At 39.5% G+C, this 18,394-nt stretch overlaps 1 protein-coding gene across 5 annotated transcripts in view; it reads left to right on the top strand.

The window, feature by feature from the left end:
* MED14 (mediator complex subunit 14) overlaps nt 1-18,394 on the top strand; it is a 66,300-nt gene that overhangs the window by 34,450 nt on the left and 13,456 nt on the right. For 4 of the 5 annotated variants that reach the window (XM_025468831.3, XM_025468833.3, XM_025468830.3 and 1 more), the window contains exons 14-23: nt 240-434; nt 836-970; nt 3,273-3,349; nt 9,239-9,399; nt 9,487-9,633; nt 10,252-10,343; nt 11,313-11,465; nt 11,784-12,053; nt 15,339-15,479; nt 17,518-17,629. In XM_025468831.3, the coding sequence (XP_025324616.1) occupies nt 240-434; nt 836-970; nt 3,273-3,349; nt 9,239-9,399; nt 9,487-9,633; nt 10,252-10,343; nt 11,313-11,465; nt 11,784-12,053; nt 15,339-15,479; nt 17,518-17,629 (1,483 nt within the window). The remainder of the gene's footprint in view (nt 1-239; nt 435-835; nt 971-3,272; nt 3,350-9,238; nt 9,400-9,486; nt 9,634-10,251; nt 10,344-11,312; nt 11,466-11,783; nt 12,054-15,338; nt 15,480-17,517; nt 17,630-18,394) is intronic. The other variant, XM_049107423.1, reaches the window with a different exon arrangement.

The following is an 18,394-nucleotide window of genomic DNA, read 5'->3' as shown; positions in this document are numbered from 1 at the left end:
ATAGTTTATAGCGGTTTTTGCTTTTGTTAGTCTGATCTATTTTTTTTAGAGACCAGAATATATATTTAGTGAGAATGCTTTTCTCGTTTAGAATCATGAGATTGATTTATCCTCATTTAAAGAAGAAAGACCATCTACAGTAGATTTACAATTCTGAGCTCTACTTGCTATAAGGTGGAAAATATCTGACACTCATTAATGATTTATCTGAGTCTTTTTTCTGATTTGGGCCTTCTTAGGTTGTGGAGATGTTGGAGGTTCCTAATAAACCCACACAGCTGTCATATAAGTACTACTTCATGTCTGTGAATGCTGCAGAACGTGAAGACACCCCTGTTATGGCACTCCTGCTGCAGCAGTTCAAGGAAAACGTCCAAGAATTGGTTTTTCGCACAAAACCTGGGAAACAGCCTAGGACTGGTCCCAAGCGCAAGGTATGATCACATACCGAAGTGAGTACAGGATTTGTGTGTATTAACTCTGTTGGGTTCTTTAAACATTTTAATATGGGAAAGAATTAGATAGGGTTAAAAAAAAAAAAGAATTAGGGTTTTAGGAGATGAGGGGGCAATAAGGTTTAAATGATAGTTTTCTACATTTTCTTGAAAATGCCTCTTAATTAATAATTATACACCGTTTCCACAAGAGAGTTTGCTAAATACACAGTATTTACCTAAATTTCTAGTATTTAGGTCGAAATATTTGCTCAGCAAATATTTGTTGAATGCATAACATTTGTTTTGGTTAACCTTGAGCTCTACAGTAGTTTAACCTTCTTAACTAATTGCATCACCTGTACTTCTTTACCCACTTGTGTTCTTTACTTAAATTCTAGTTGTCTGATGATCCATGTCCAGTAGAACCCAAGAAAACCAAACGATCAGGAGAAATGTGTGCCTTCAATAAAGTTCTAGCTCACTTTGTTGCTATGTGTGATACAAATATGCCATTTGTAGGACTTCGGTTGGAGGTAATTTTTTGAAACAATTTTGAATACTCTATGTAAAAGAGTAATTTTTAAAATGCCTTGGTAAAGCTACATGGATTCCATTAGGAGAACCAGAATAGTTGTGATCTTACTTATTTTGGGAGGGATGGGGTTGAAATCCTATCATCTCATGGTATATCTGTAAAACAGGACTTAACATTATCTCATCTTTCTGATTCCAAATTGTGGGCGTTCTGCTCTTTATGGAAATGGAAAGTAAAGTCTAACCAATTTAAAAGGGACATTTTTTGAGTATTATCATCTTACTTGCATACCTCTTAGTACAGTGTTATCTCTTAGAGGTGGTTAGTTGATAAAGGAGTGGCTTATTTCTGAGTTGGTGAAGCCATACATATTGCTTACACACTAATAAGACCTCATTCCTTTATGAGAAGCAGGTCAGAAAGAATATTAAACCAATTTTTACTCTTGTCACATGGACTAAAGAATACATTTAGAATTAATGTCTTTCAAGAATACATAGTTGTGATATCCAGCATGATCTCTAAATATGATAGTAAAGGGCAATAACAGAACCTACTTTTTTTTTTTTTAAGATTTTATTTATTTATTCATGAGAAACAGAGGCAGAGAAATAGAGGGAGAAGCAGACTCCCTGCAGGAGCCCGATGTGGGACTCAATCCCCAGATCCCAGGATCACAAACTGAGTCAAAGGCAGATGCTCAACTGCTGAGCCACCCAGATGTCCCCAAAACGAGCATTTTTTATATTTCTGAAAAGGACTTTGGCCAAGGATTGGCATCCCTTTGAAGGGATACACCAAAACCATAATTATTTCCCTCTATTTTGAAGTTTTCACTTTTTGTAAGACTCCTTCCCTCTGTAAATTATTGGGAATGAAGTAGAGACTTTTGCCACAATAAAATAAAAGATAATTAAAAAAAAAAAAAGTGTGTATGACTAAAACAACCGAAGATACAAAAAAAGAGAGAAGAGCTCTGGGAGTGTGGAAGTGAATTATTTTAGAGAAAATAATGACCATAGTCTTGTTGAACACTCTCATGCTTTAGAGCAGGAATTGCCAGACTTTTTCCATAAAGGGCCAGATAGTATTTCAGGCATTGTGGGTCATAGGGTCTCTTATTATAGCTATACACATCTGCTTTTGTAATGTGAATTAGCCATCGTTGATGTTTAAACAGATGAGTGTGGCTATGTTTCAGTAACAATTTACAAAAACAGGTGGTGAGCCGGATTTGGCCCATGAGCTGTTGTGTGCTGACCCTTGCTTTGTAGGGCTTTAGGGTCTGAAAGCAGAGAGTAAAGTATAAAACTATGAAGAACAGGAATAGCCCAGAGAAATCGAGGCCCAGAAATAGGCACCTAAAATAGATACTTGTGTCCTTGATGTCCTCGCTCCTAAAATTGTGAGCTTAATAAAGGTCTTCTTATCCAGGTACTGGCCATAGGTCCTAAACTGTATGGACAGTGTCTATGCTTCCTATCTACTTGACTGTGTTCTTGGGCCTTTTATTGTGCCCTGTTGATTGATGACAAGAATGCATTCATTTTTACTACCTTTGAGGTGGGAAGGGAGGCTACATGGTATTTAGGGGCACTGTGATGTCTCTCTCCCTGCCTGCTCTACCCACAGTCTAGAAATGGCAAAAAAAAACTTGTGTCTTTGTAGGGCTCACAGAGACTAAAACCTATAGACATAGTCTTCTCTGTCCTCCTCCTCTGTGCTCCTCTACCTGTTGCACAGGTGGGCCACATAAGAACATTGTATAGTAGTACTCTGTTGAACCCACTCAAGCTCTTAAACAGCCTGCTTTTTCTTCTCTCAGTGAAAAAGCCACATTGAGGAAAAGGCAAGCACATTTACTGCTTAAAGTAATTTATGCTGAGATGTGAATAACTAAATTTCATCTTACCAGGAACATTTAGATCTCTGATCCATGGGACAGAGACAGTGTTTTGGAGTCCTCCTACACTTGGCTTCCTTTTGAATCTGGACTCCTATGGCCTATTTGGTGGGCAGTTATTTTTCTTAAACCTTTGCCCTTCTGAGGCCTAAAGAGTAGGCTCGGTCAGATACTTAGGGTTGCTTTAAAACCTTTCTGGAACAAGGTGGGTATAAATAGCCTGCCATAGAAGACCCAGGCAATCAGATAATGGAGGACAGTATGCATGCCTAATATATTGTAACTTTGGAACAGAGTAGCCCTAGAACAGGTGCTGCAAAAATAGACGCTAGTACTTAGAAAAGGTAGTTTCCTTTGTAAAATTGGTGGTCTTATCTACCTGCTTTTGTCTTACCAGCTGTCCAATCTGGAGATTCCCCATCAAGGAGTACAAATGGAAGGTGATGGCTTCAGCCATGCAATTCGCTTACTGAAGTAAGTCCCCATCCTGTCTCATTCAGTCCTATCTCATTCAGTCCCTCACGTTAGAGCCATGGTGCTAGAGCTGCCCCTCCCCTAGGAGACCATGTAAAGCAGAGTTCAGAACCTGTGGGTGTTCTGGATTTCTGCATACAATCACTGAGGTCTTGGGGAGGCTGCTTTTCCACCTGCTGAGTCGAGATCCAGCACTCTTGGTATTTTAGGACGTCTTTCCTCTGCGTTTCTTTTTACTCCTTTAATGGATGTTTACTCAGTGCGACTGTGTATCAGGCTTGAATTCTGCTAGGGCCCTTCTGGATGCTGTGGGTTCATGTAGCAGGAGGATTTAAGCTAGTTTGGAAGCCAGAAAGGGTATCCCTGAGGGAAGTACCTGTTGTGTTCAGACTGAAGGAGAGGGGAGAATTAGCCAGAGGGAAGGTGGGCAGTGAGGCACAGAGTGGGCGGTTCTAGCCAGAAGGGATTAACTGCTAAAGTGGAGGCAGGCAGTTTTCTCTTTTTCTGTTTTTCTTGCTTGGAGGCAGGAGAAAGAGAGCTCTGCCTCCTGGAACTGAAAGGAGGTCATTGTGGCAGGAGTTGAGAGAGAGGAGGCTGGAGCAGTAAGCAGGAAGGGGTCAGATCCTGGAGGGCTTTCTAAATGCCCTCAAGGAATGTAGGCTTCATCCTAATGGCCCAAAGAAGCCATCAGGTGAATTTTAAAGGGAAACTGACATCATGAGCTAGGTGTTTTTGAAAGTTCATCTTGAAAGCCCTATCAAGGATCAATTGGAGGGGACCAAGACTGGTGAAACTGGTTGCTGAAGTGGTTCACACCAGACTTGTTGGTAGCTTAGACCTGGGAAGGTTCTGCAAGGACTTAGGGGGTGGAATATTCAGGGGTTGACGAGGATATTGATGTTTGAAGGTAAGAAAGAGAAGAAAATGGCACAGGTGCCTGTTGGTTTTATCTTGGGCACACGATGGATGATGGTGGTGTTTTGTGAGATAAGGGACACTGAAGATGTGAGTTGGAAGGGGCTTCACAGGGTTGAGGTGCCTGTGCATTCTTTTGGCCAGGCACGGCTGGGTCTCAGGCTCAGGCAACAGGTTTGGGCAGGAGAAGTGTATGAGTCATCACCAAGGTGATAGTAATTGAGCTGGGATATTAAAATTGATTGCCAGGAAAGAGTATACAGAGGGAGATGGGTAGAGGTCTTGGCTCTAAATGAATCAAGGACCAGGGGCAAAGGATGCTCAGAAGGAAAGCCAACATAGTGCATTGCCTCTGTCACGTAAGGCAACCAGGATGGACTTGCAGAGCTAGGATGCCATTTATGCCTTTTTGATGCAAAAAACCGTTTTGGGGGTGTGGGAGGGTGGGCATTTGTATTGTCTCTTAGGTGTTGCTTACTGATATAAATTGCAGAAGCAGTTTTTATTTATGGAATTCCTCTGACTGCCAAGACATGGCTGCTTTACAATTTGAGCCAGTGGAGCTTTAATTTTTGTTACTTGGGAAACAGTTGGTTTCTGTGGAAGATGGGAAGGACTAGCAGCACGCACTCCACCCGTGTGTCATGGTGCTTACTTGGGACAGAGTTGAAGAACTAGAATAGCTTCCCTTCCTGGCTGTCTAAACGTTATCTCTACAAAAAGTTCTCCAGAGAGAGAGCTAGCCTTGTAATAGAAATCAATAGGAAAATGTATACTTTTAATGGCTTTTGATTTTGAATCACCTCAGCCTAAAGTATAGGAGTTAGGGTTTTGTTTTGATTTTTTAATCTTTATACTCTTCTTGGCAACTGCAGATAAATAATGTTAAGATTTGTGTTCTAGTCTCATAGCTAAATTTTTCATGTTTTGCAAGAGTCTTAAAATATCTTGTTCTCAGCAGTTTTATGAAGAAATTTCAGTCCTCTTCCTTCTTGAATTTGAGAGAACCCATAATATAGTCCTACCTAAGAAGGAAGCATTTATTGTTTTTTAAGCTTCATTATAATAATTTTTTAAAAGTCCTTATTACATCCTGGCTATTTTCTTTATTTAAAACTTAAAAGGAAAATATACAGAGAAATGGAAAATTAAAGATAATCTGTTTGTCTAGTACCTGCTGTCCATTATGGAGATAGGGTATAGAAATTAAGAAGGAAACCGTAAATAACAAATGTTTAAACACGATTTTACTAAATTAAAACCTGGCATAGGTCTAATTAGCATATAAGTACTCTAATGCGTTTACTCTTTAGAAAGTTTTAAGCTTTCATTCCTAGATATATTAATACTAAATGGGAGTATGAGTCTATACTTCAAAGCTTTAAAATTGAGCACATTTTTCTGCTCTTTGTAAAAACATGTTCAATTCTTATTCAACTTATCTTTTTGAGAATCTGTTGAGCAGGCCTCCTTGAAGTATCTGAAAGTGTCAATGGTAAACACCTTTGATTGCTGTAGTTCACGGGCCTGTTGCCTTGTATAGATTCCTAAGAGCCTTGACCTGACAGCACAGATAACACAGGTCTCAAGAGCAGCATGCTGCTCACAGTTCCTCGTTTTGAGCAAACTTCCCACCTTCTCCCGAACTATAACATTACCCTGCTGGACAGTGATGCTGGTCTGCTAGCCACACCCACAAGGATTTTTCATCTTGTCCATTGTGTTTCTTTGCCTCTTGTAGCTTATGCAAATAATGCATAGGCACAACTCATTTTTGCACGTTGTGTGACTCAGCTTATATCAGTTGTGTGACTCAGTCCTTCTGAATATGCATATGGAACCTTTATAAAGCCCTCTTCACTTTCCTTGTAGGCACAATTGCGCTTCCTTTACTAGCACGTTCAGTGATCTCCATAATGTGGTTGCTGATGTTTGTGGAACCCCTCAGGACGAAACTGATAGCACGTGGTGACCAAAAAGGAGCAGTGCTAGCCCACATCTACCTTAAAGGACCAGACCCTAGTTTCTACCTTTTTCCCATACTCAGGATTACAGGAGAAAAATTAGTTGGGTGTAGCTGTTTAGATCAAAAAACAGCTTTTTTGGATTGGTAGAAATTTTCAAATAAGGTTAAGCCATTGTCCCAGAAATACCTTCCCCAGTTCTTAATTTTTGGTGACTATTTTGAGTTTGTAACAGTTTTGTTTCAAAAGGCTTCCTTTTGGGGAGCTTTATTTCCCCCTCCTCAGTGAGGGAGGATTAAAGTTAAAATTGTAGTTTATTCTGTTACATTTGTAACCTTAAAAGAAATAAATAGTTTACAGGTTCCTTGAAGCTGAGCCAATTACTTGTGTGTCCCAGATAAAGAAGGTGACATAGAATGCATTGTTAGGGTCATGCTATCCCTCGGCATAAATTGAAAGGAGTCTTACCCTTCTTCCTTGAAAACATTCTGGCTTCTTTGTGTTCATTTTCAAACCAGATGGATTTCACAAAACACCTATTTACGTGAAAGGAGGATAATTACTACATTTATATTTTTATTTTTAAAAAATTTTCATTTATTCATGAGAGGCATAGAGAGAGAGGCAGTGACATAGGCAGAGGGAGAAGCAGACTCCCTGCAGGACTCAATCCCAGGACCCCGGGATCACACCCTGAGCCTAAGGCAGACACTCAACCACTGAACCATCCAGGCGTCCTTGCATTTATATTTTTTAAATCAAGATTAAAAATCTATCTAAATTGGCTGTTTTATAACTCTTATGAGTTGAGGTTGTGTTTTCAGGGGTAAGGACAGGCAAAAGTTCTCAGTATACCTACAAAATTGATAAGCATATATGCAATGTATGTAATTTCTGTAATTACCCCAAATAACATTGGGCAAAATCTTGTAGTGAGTGATAAAAAATAAGTATGAGGGATCCCTGGGTGGCGCAGCGGTTTGGCGCCTGCCTTTGGCCCAGGGCGCGATCCTGGAGACCCGGGATCGAATCCCACATCGGGCTCCCTGTGCATGGAGCCTGCTTCTCCCTCTGCCTATGTCTCTGCCTCTCTCTATTTCTCTCTCTGTGACTATCATAAATAAATAAAAATTAAAATAAAAAATAAAAATAAGTATGAAAGATTAGCTTTTTTTAAAGATTTTATTTATTAGAGCATGTGCGCACAAGCAGAGGGAGAAACAGACTTCCCACCAAGCAATGAGCCCGATGTGGAGCTCTATCTCAGGGCCTTGGGACCATGACCTGAGCTGAAGGCAGACGTTTAACCAACTGAGCCATCCAGGCACCCCTGGTTAATCAACTTTTGGTTACAAGTTAATCAAAAGATTAACTTCTGAAATGTTCAAAACAAAACTATACATTTAAGAGGAGCTATGGGGCAGCCCCGGTGGCTCAGCTTTTAGCGCTGCCTTCAGCCCAGGGCCTGATCCTGGAGACCCCGGGGTCGGGTCCCATGTCGGGCTCCCTGCATGGAGCCTGCTTCTCCCTCTGCCTGTGTTTCTGCTTCTCTCTCTCTCTCTGTGTCTGTCATGAATAAATAAATAAAATCTTAAAAAAATAATAAAAATAATAAGGAGCTATGGTAGAATTTTTAATTAAGAAAATTTTGGTACTATGTTAATTCTATTTTTATGCAACCTGTGTAGCTGTTTTCTTAAGCCTCCAAATTTTTTTAATCATCTGCAACCTCTGGCTCTTTTTTTTGCTCTTAAATTGTTTATTCTAGGCAAGTGGTTGTCAATTTGCCCTCCAGGGGACATTGGGTAATGTTTGGAGAGATTTTTGGTGATCATTAACTGAGAAGAGTGGGTAGGAGGTATTACTGTCATCTGGTAGGGAGAGGCCAAGGCTACACACAACAGAGAATTATCTAGCCTAAAATGTCAATATTGCCAAGATTGAGAAACCCTATTGTAGGTGTTTCTGAATAAGAGGCCTGAATCAAGATTCCATATTTCCCATTGTTGTTGACTTAGATAATAGATAATCATTATACCAAGTCTGAGAATTAACCCATCTTCCCTATGAGTTAAAGGATAATGTGTAATTAAAAAATATAAAGTATCTCATTATTTCATCTATTACTGTGAAAACATGAGAATATATGACTTCATAATGTTTTATGATAAGATAGTCCATAAAGCTGCAAGAGGAAAATGGATAGGTAGGTATTTTATGACATTAAAGCCAATGCATTCTTCTTCTATATGTGATATATTCAAGTGACAGTATGTTAAATGAGTTGATACATGCAAAGCTCTATCACATGAGTGTTACCTCTACTGAAGAGGGGAGTAGAGATAATAGACCTGTGATTTTGTCTTGGTATCAGTGAATGAGACTTGGTTTTACTGCAAAGGGAGCTAACATATACGAATGAATACCATTATATCAGCTACCATGAGCACTTTACACATATGGTGTCATGTTTTAAAATCAGTGACCTAGGAGGTAATTCTCTCCATTGTGTAGTTGGGGGACTGAAATTCAGAGGTTAAATGTGACTGGGTCAGAATTAGAATGCAGGTCCCTGACTCCAAAGCCCATGTTCTTTTCCACTGTATCATTCTGTTCTCAGAGTGGTTTTACAAGTATTCTGTTCCCCTTTTCCTTGAGGATGTTCTAGGTAGATTTCATAGAAAGCCAATGTCCTTGATTTTTCACTTTGAAGAATCATAGTGTTTCTAATAACAGGAATAAGGATGAAGATAAATACATTTTGTTAAAACACTCAGACAAACACTTCATTAAAGCGGGTGGTCCTAATCTGTGTTGGTGTGAGTAGAAGTGGGTTCAGTGCTATGAATTGCTGTGAATTGCTATGAATCACTTCCTTCTTTTGCAGAAAGCACCTAGTAGTGGAGTTTGAACTGAAGCCCTAATGTGATACCCTGCCTGTTGTGTAGGTTGTGCTCATGTCTTTCTGTAATGCAAAGTACACTTCATATGCTCTATCTTTCATCGCCAGAATTCCTCCCTGTAAGGGTGTGAATGAAGAAACCCAGAAAGCTCTGGATCGCTCTCTTCTCGATTGCACTTTCCGATTGCAAGGTAGAAATAACCGCACCTGGGTGGCGGAGTTAGTATTTGCAAATTGTCCACTTAATGGCACTTCTACTAGGGAGCAAGGTAAGATGCTTCACACACTTTGTCTTTGCATATTTCTGGGGTTTTCTTTTTAGTATTGATAGCGATTCTCTTTTTTTAATCCTGTAGGGCCATCCCGGCATGTTTATCTGACATATGAAAACCTGTTGTCTGAACCCGTTGGTGGTAGGAAAGTGGTTGAAATGTTCCTTAATGACTGGAATAGCATTGCACGATTATATGAATGTGTGTTGGAATTTGCACGTTCTCTACCAGGTACATGTGATAACGTTCCTTTTGGAAGGGAGCATCCCCCCCGCCCTTTTATCTAATGAAAAATAAATTTCCCTTCTACCTCAGGCTTTCCCCCAGAGACAACCACTGTTAACTTTCTTACATATCCAGAAAATTTTACTCCGAGTTCTACCGTATTACAATAATAGTATTTATTGAGAGTCTACTATGGGCTGTACAATGTAGCAGACAGTTTGCTTGTGTTAACTCATTTAATTGTCACAATCCCCCTGTGAGGTAGGTGTTAGTATTCCGCATTTCACAAATGAAGAAAACAAGTCACAGAGACTGCGGAACTTGCTGAAGGTTGCACAGCTATTTACTAAAGGGTAGAGCTGGAATTGGAACCTCTTGACCGCTGTGCTATACTGCTTCATTAGTCTCCACTCCTGCCCTAGACCCCTTCTGTAGAAATGGATACAGAAGCCCACTGTCTATGCCATTGCTTTACTTTAAAAAAATTTTTTTGACGAAATTAATGTATCTAGAGATTTTTCCAGCTAGGCATATGATACTGTCCAGATGCCTACTTCTTCAAATATGGGTTTTAAAGTTTTGCATGTGTCACCTTAGTTTCCTTTTTTCTTCCTTTCTCTTTAGACATACCTGCTCATCTAAATATTTTCTCAGAAGTCCGTGTCTATAATTACCGAAAACTTATCTTGTGTTATGGAACCACCAAGGGAAGCTCAGTAAGTCTATGAACTACTTAAAACTGAAGTTCCTCTCATAAATCCTTTAAAAAAAAAAACAACCAAGAATTCAAAAGTTATGAAAACTGCCTTGAAATAATTGAGGACTCAAGTAAAAATTAGGGCTAAAAGTAAATTTTAAAAACTTTGATGATATAAATACTGTAGACTAGTATACTATAATGCTTAACTCTTTAAAATTGAAAGCAAAAATTATGCCCTCTTTGATGGGGTATTATAATCTTAATGAGCTTTGGACAAGGTAATGTATTTTTGGTTTTTGTATTTTTTCTTCACCAATTTCAAACCTGGTTAGCAACGTGATTACTATAATGAAGATTATGAATGGCTTTGAACATTACTGTATGTCTATGTTTTTGGTCATGTTATGATTATTAACATTTTTTGATCATGTCTCAATCTTGGGAGGTATTCCCTGTAATCTCGGTTTCCTCATTTTCTTCCCACCCATATGTAAAGTCCTAGAAATTTAGCATAAAAATTCAGCCATTTGGCTTCTTTCTGGACTCTTCCACTTCAAGTAATATGAGAAATTACTTGAGTGTTTTAAAATCTATAAACTGAAAGCATCTGTGTTAGAAATGACTTCCTTTCCCTTTATGACAGCACTCACCTAGAGGGTGACTTTTCTTCAGTCCTACAAAAAAAAGGAAAAATAAGAACCACCAGTGATAATTTTCAAACAAAGCTTAATCCAGATTTGGTCTTTTAACACCTCCTCTTTCTGTTTTACTTAGTGGGGGTGGGCTAATATGCACCTACTCCGGGAATGTAATTGTCCATAGTAACAGTACTTCTGGAGTTTATAGAACCCAGTCTTATGACTGGCTTTCCAAAAAGACCTCATGTAGATCTTTGGCATTCTGCCTTACTGTTTAAACATTGTTTTTTCTTTACTTGGATCTGTTACTTTCTCAGTTTCTGAAACCTGTAATTTCTTTGATTTAGATTAGCATCCAGTGGAATTCCATACATCAGAAATTTCACATTTCTTTGGGAACTGTTGGCCCAAACTCAGGTTGCAGTAACTGTCACAATACCATTCTCCATCAGCTTCAAGAAATGTTCAACAAAACCCCAAATGTGGTTCAGTTATTACAGGTAATTAAGCTTATTATCTGTGTAAACATAAGCCTCTGTCAGTGTTAGTGTACCATGTAAAACTCTAAAAATCATGTGGGCTTAACTTGTCTTCATTGACAAGGGTGCATATTTTTATCCTTTATATCTTGCATTCTTGGGGAATTTTCTTTGATTCAAAGAGGATGCAGCAGTGTACATTGCATTCTCTTCAAGGGAAAGTCATATGGGTTGTGCCAGGAAGACCTAGGCTCATTCATGACCATTAGACATGGAAGATTCTGAGGCTTCAGCATTTGTGCAGAAACTTGCTACCCTTACTGTGTGTGTTCCTTTTAGGTACTCTTTGATACTCAGGCTCCGTTAAATGCCATCAACAAACTCCCCACCGTGCCGATGTTGGGCTTGACCCAGAGAACCAACACTGCTTACCAGTGCTTCTCCATCCTGCCCCAATCGTCCACCCACATTAGACTGGCCTTCAGGAACATGTACTGCATTGATATTTACTGCCGGAGCCGAGGAGTGGTGGCGATACGAGATGGTGCCTATAGTCTTTTTGATAATAGCAAGTTAGTGGAAGGTTTTTATCCTGCACCCGGACTAAAGGTAACCGACTTTAATATTATAGCACGAGTAAACATAAATATTTCCAAATTCTTTTAAGGGGAAAATAATGGGGCAAAGAACAAATTCCTATTTTATACAGCTGTGTTAGTTTATCACCTCTGCAGCGTCCTTCCAAAGGAGCGAGAAGTTCTAAAGCGCTGTGCCTACGTGCATGAGATGATAAAATCTCCTCTCCTTGTAATGAATAAGGTGGAAGGAAGATACTGAAGAGAGTCCTGTTTGCTAGTTGGAACTTTAAGGAACTTCAACAATGTCTTTCTCATTGATTATTGAGAAAGTTTGATTCATCAGTTCAACCATGAGATTTTTTTAAAATGTAGGGTCCTGGGCCACAATCCCTGCAGATTCTTGTATAATAGCTCAATTGTTTAGAGTCAAATAGTTACAAAGACTTGTTTGGAAAATTAGTTGCTTGCAGCCCACTCTTGCCATTTTCCTGCTCTGTTTTCAGCTCTTATATGGTGATTCTCTTGGTATTTACATCCCTGTTTCTAAATAACATGCTTACATTGCTATTTGTGGACTTCTTAGTCGAGGGCATTATCTCATCCTTGCAGTGGAAGATCATGGTTTAATTCTTTTCTTAATTCTTAATGCCTCTTCCTCCCAGGCAGCTCCCATTACACCTTCTTTCTTTCCTCCTATCCTTGCAGTATGGTTATGAGCAATTTTGGTTAGATGATTGTTCAGTATTCTCATTATAAATATGTAAACACTATCTGCCAAGCTTAGTATGATTACTTTTTTCTTGTTCAACATTTTATTTTCCTGAGAATTATTAATGTACTAGTTTGCCTGGCTTTCTCTATACTTAATCACTAATTCAGCCTTAAAGTCTCTTCCATAGATATAACTCTCCCTTCAGTGTTTACATATCAGAAATCTCACTGGTTTCATCTTGAAGAAATCTCTTCTACAGTCCTCTGACCTTCATTCTGGAATGGCAGTGCTCCAGACTCTTTGCACAGTTTGATTTAGGAATCTGTAGGAGGATGGTGAAGAGGGAGAGTCCTTGACCTCTCTCTTGTGTTGCATGCCCTGTGGCATGGACCATGGGTCTTTTTCTTGGTTTAACTCCGTTGTTTTGGTAGAATAGCTTCTGCGCGGTTTCCTCAATAAGGTACGTGGGAGGTTAATTTGAGATCTTGTTTGCCTAAAAACATCTTTAGTTTACCCTCATCTAATTGAGAGAATGGCTAGGTGTAGAATTTGAGATTCCAATAATTTTCTGTAAGAATTTTGAAGACATTGCTCCATTGTCTTCTTATTTCCATTATAACGATTGAGGTATTTAATCTCCAGTTCTTGGACCTTATGTAACTAAGCAGAGCCTTCCACTCTGTAAACTTAAATCCTTTTGCTCTGGGGATTTCCTTGTATTATTTCTTGATTCTTCTTTGTTCTCTCTGTTAGCTCATTCTGGTACCACTACTATTCTGATGTTTGGTATCTTGGACTTATCCTCTGATTTTTCTTATGTTTTCTGTTTTTATCTCTTTGTTTCTGAGAGATTTCCTTGTTTTTTCCTTTTCATCTGTTTTTTTATTTTATTTTTTTTTTGCCATCTTTTAAAAAACTTCCAGGAGCTCGCTTTTGTTCCTAAATGTTCATTCAGTGTTCATTTTATGACATCTTTGTTGTATATGGCTATCTTAACTTCTTTTACCTCTTTTCTTCCTCCAGAATCTCCATTTCATCCACTTTGCTTTTTTTTTGTTTGTTTTAATCTCTCATATTAGTGATGCTTAACTCGCAGCTCTTAGTAGAAGGTGAGACTTGCTGACTATGGTCTTCACTTTAGGATGGTCTGCTTTGGCCATTTCCTTGGGTAACTATCAGTGTCAGTAGATTCAAGTCTTTTTATTGGGCTGGTGAGGAGTATTCAAGTCTCTGCATAGATGGTGTGCATCTGGCCCCCAATTTTTGGCAAGTCAAATAAGAGAAGGAAACTACTATTTTCAACATTCAGTATGTAAACTTTAATCTTCTTTTTTTTTTTTTAAAGTAATCTCTACACCCAACGTGGGGCTCGAGCTCACAACCCCGAGATCAAGAGTCGCATGCTCTTCTGACTGAACCAGCCAGGTGCCCCATAATCTTCATTTTTAATACGGCATTCCTTTCCATCGATGCTAGAGTCCCCCTAGTAAAAGACCCTCCACCAGAGTGGTAGAAGTCAACCTCACACAGTGAGAGTGACAGAGGCTCTGGGAGGCTTTCATTGTCTCTTAAAGAGACTTCCAGCCAGTCCTATTTTTAGTCCCACTTTCATCCCCACTTCCAGAGGTGTCTACTGCTGCCAGTTCCTACGTGTCTTGAGGATCTGGACGGAAATAGCTTTGCTTCTTGGCTTTCCCCCCTGCCAGCTTTAGGATACAACTTCCTCACATTGGATAGTTCACTTACCACTCAGCCATCTGCTCTGCAGCCTCCAGAATTCATTGCTATTTTTTTTCTTCTCCCATTCTTTCTGTATTTGTAACTTATTGCTTAAAAAAATTTTTTTAAGGAGTTTCAGTGGGGTATTGGGAAAAGATAAAATGGTGCGTTGTGACTCCATCATCTTTTATTAGAAATCAAGTGATGTACTTTTAAAAGCTTTTGAGTGATCCTGACAAGCTTTTGATCTATGTTTTTGAAGATGGGAAAGGTGGAGAGTATTAAAAGGAAGAAAATGCTTGAGACACAAACCCTCATAGCCTTGCTTAATTTTTGATGACATATCCCATAAAACAAGATTGTCCCACTCTTGGTGGTTCAAAATTTCAGTCATGTCAGATAAAAAAAGAGGAAAGATGGCTTAGTTCCTATATTCAGTTTTCCTGTCATATTTTCTAGCTTAGAAAGTGAGGACTCTCACCAAATAGGAAATTTCCCAAGTCACTTAAGTTACTTAAATGGCCAACATACAACTTTTTTTTTTCCCCCTGCATTTCTGGTTCAGAAGTTAATAAGAAAATACTTCGACCTAGTATGAGGAGGTACCAGGGTATACTTTTTCAACTTTGTTACTTGCACAATACTTTTTACTTGACAGGATTTTTAACTTAGATGTTGTTTCTGTTGTGGTTAACCAGTTTCCTCAGTTTCCCCCCTTCAAAATTATCAATATGTCTTCCAGGTTGTCCTCATAATAGTGGCTGTGTATCCAACTTCTGTTTTAGTGATGGGCATAGTATATTTCTTTCTGTTAAAATAGTCTAAATGATTAAAAATACTAAAGTTAAATAAAATAATCTGAATTCTACTTGTTTATATCCATAGACATTCCTGAATATGTTTGTTGACAGCAATCAGGATGCTCGAAGAAGGTCTGTAAATGAGGACGATAATCCCCCTTCTCCCATTGGAGGAGATATGATGGATTCTTTAATATCACAGCTTCAACCACCACCCCAACAGCAGGTAATGTCTTGCTGAAATTCCAAATGGCTTCACATTCACATAACTTAATGGGTTCTTAAGGCGTCAGGGCTTCTTTGTTGAAAGGCAAGGAGATCCTTGGTGGGCCCAAGATGTCCAGAAAGTCCATAAGAAAAAATAATGACATAGGGAGAGGAGGCTTCTAGTGATGGCAGGTGAACAGTACCAGAAGTAGCATTAACCTCAGATTCGTGCACTTAAAATGATGTAAGGTGATTAGCCATGTGATCATAAAAGAGGATATCCAAATGGCCAGTAAGCACAGAAAGGGTGTTCTGTATCATTTGGCATCACAGAAATACAACTTAAAACCACAGTGAGAGGGCAGCCCCAGTGGCCCAGCAGTTTAGCGCCGCCTTCAGCCTGGGGTGTGATCCTGGAGACCCGGGATTGAGTCCCACGTCAGGCTCCCTGCATGGAGCCTGCTTCTCCCTCTGCCTGTGTCTCTGCCTCTGTGTGTGTGTGTGTGTGTGTGTGTGTGTGTGTGTGTGTGTGTGTCTGTCATGAATAAATAAATAAAATCTTAAAAAAAAAAACCACAGTGAGATAATACTCCGTACCCACAAAAATGGCTTTAAGGAGAAAATTGATAATTCTTGCCAGCATTTGGTATTAGCAAGTGAAGCTCCTTTACTACTGGAGGGTGCATAAAGTGGTCTAACAACCTTTCAGCGGTATTCCAGAGCACTAAATCTGAACATTAGGCACAGCTTTGACTTAAAAATTCTACTCTTAGGTATATGTGCTACAGAAATGTATCAAGAAACACAAGAATATTAATAGCAAACATATTTATCTAAAAAGTACAAACTACCCAAATATCAAGCAACAGAATGAGTGAATAAACTGGGTCCATTCGTACACTAGAATACTTACAAAAATGGAAAAAAAGAATACAAACATGAGAAAACAAACTCTTGTTACATGTAACAACATGGTGAATCTTGCTGACCTAATGTTGAACAAAAGAAACCAGATGCTAATAACTATACATTTAGTATTTATATGAAATATGACAACAGACAAAATTAAGCTTGAGTGACAGCAGTCAGAATAGTGCTTACCTTGGGGAGGTGATAAAGACTTGGAAGGCATATGAGGGAGGCCTCCGGGGACTAGTGGTATTGTTCAGTGTCTTGATCTCTGTGGCTGTGGCATTTGTAAAAATTGATCAGACTGGACATTTTCTAAGATTTGTGTTCTTTACTATATGTGATTTGTACCTTAAACAAGAAACAAGGAAGGATTATGTTGTCCTAGGTTTTTCGTGGCTGGAGATGAAGGTAAGGGTGAGGAGAGGTCAGGTTGAACTACCATATTTGATTGCCTGTAAAACCCCACCAAATGTAAGATGCACTACTTTTTATAAACTGCCAGAAACAAAGCTGCCAGTGAAACCATGCTGTGCCATGAATTGCAAGATACAAAGATACACCCTGACTTCAGAGATAGTAAAGGGCATGGGGGTGGTGCTGAGGATCTTATAATCCGTGAAATGGTAGATAAATGATAGAGAAAAATCAGTGATCTGGTAGATAAAATAAGCAAAAAAACCATCTTGAGGTATATAAGCAATGGTAATATAAGGTCAGGAATGAGGTTTTTGCTGTTTTTTAAATATTTTGAGGGATCCCTGGGTGGCGCAGCGGTTTAGCGCCTGCCTTTGGCCCAGGGCGCGATCCTGGAGACCCGGGATCGAATCCCACGTCGGGCTCCCAGTGCATGGAGCCTGCTTCTCCCTCTGCCTGTGTCTCTGCCTCTCTCTCTCTCTCTGTGACTATAATAAATAAATTAAAAAATTTAAAAAAAAAAATAAATAAAATAAATATTTTGAAAGTCGGAGTTTTTAAAAACTTGTGTTATTGATGTATAATTTACACATTTCCGTATCTCATGTTTCCTGTTTCATAACCACAGAAATGTGTAAAGGTTAACACCAGCCGAATGCTATGTGCTGTCTGTACTATATATACTATATGCAGGTGGCTTTTTAACCAACGTTTACTTTTTTTCTCTGCAGCCATTTCCCAAGCAACCGGGATCATCAGGTGCTTATCCCCTTACTTCACCCCCTACATCTTACCACAGCACAGTTAATCAGTCTCCCTCTATGATGCACACACAGTCTCCAGGTAAGATACTACTTCCTCTCCTGTCATGTTCAACTTTGACATCCAGAACAGATATGGACACACACACACACATGCACCACACATGTAGCCTAGACCTTCAGAGACCACTCCTTATCTGTGGCTAGGTATCTCCTATTCATTCCTTATGGCAGGGTTGTGAAAGCTGTGTTCATGATTCAGGAGCACTTGAAAAGGTTTGAATTAAGTGGAGGTATTGTCACCCAGAGCCAGGCTTGAAGCCCAGCTCGGAGAAGCGCTGGTCACAACACAATCTGTGGCAGAGGCCAACAAACCAAGGTCCATGGGCCAAGTCCTGCCCACCGACTGTTTTTGTAGTTTCGTGGGAATCCAGCCACACCCCTTAATGCAGTCGTGGGGGCTGCTTTCCTTCTAAACGATCCCTTACAGAACAAGTTTCCTAAGCTGGGTATATATGAAAGGTGCCCTGCCTGTCAGGCCAGTGCACAACCTGCTTGTCCAAACAAAATGGCTCTGTTGGCAGCCCCATGAAGTGCACTATAAAATTGCTTGAGGATACCTAATTTTTACTTTTAACCAAACAGTTCTTTGGTATCACTTAAGCTCTTGCCCTGGGCCAGATGCTCCATGTGCTGGGGATTTAGCAGTCAGCAAGATACCAGTCCTACTCTTAAAGCTTAAGTCTAGCAAGAAAGATGGGTATCAGATTTGTTGGGTAGATGACCCCTTACCTGCTCATCAGAGGTGACGGAACCACAGATGGAAGATTTGGAAGTTACTTCATGT

The sequence above is a fragment of the Canis lupus genome, chromosome X (assembly GCF_003254725.2).
Source record: "Canis lupus dingo isolate Sandy chromosome X, ASM325472v2, whole genome shotgun sequence".
In the NCBI taxonomy this organism is placed as follows: Eukaryota; Metazoa; Chordata; class Mammalia; order Carnivora; family Canidae; genus Canis; species Canis lupus.
This window is presented reverse-complemented; position numbering and strand designations above follow the sequence as displayed.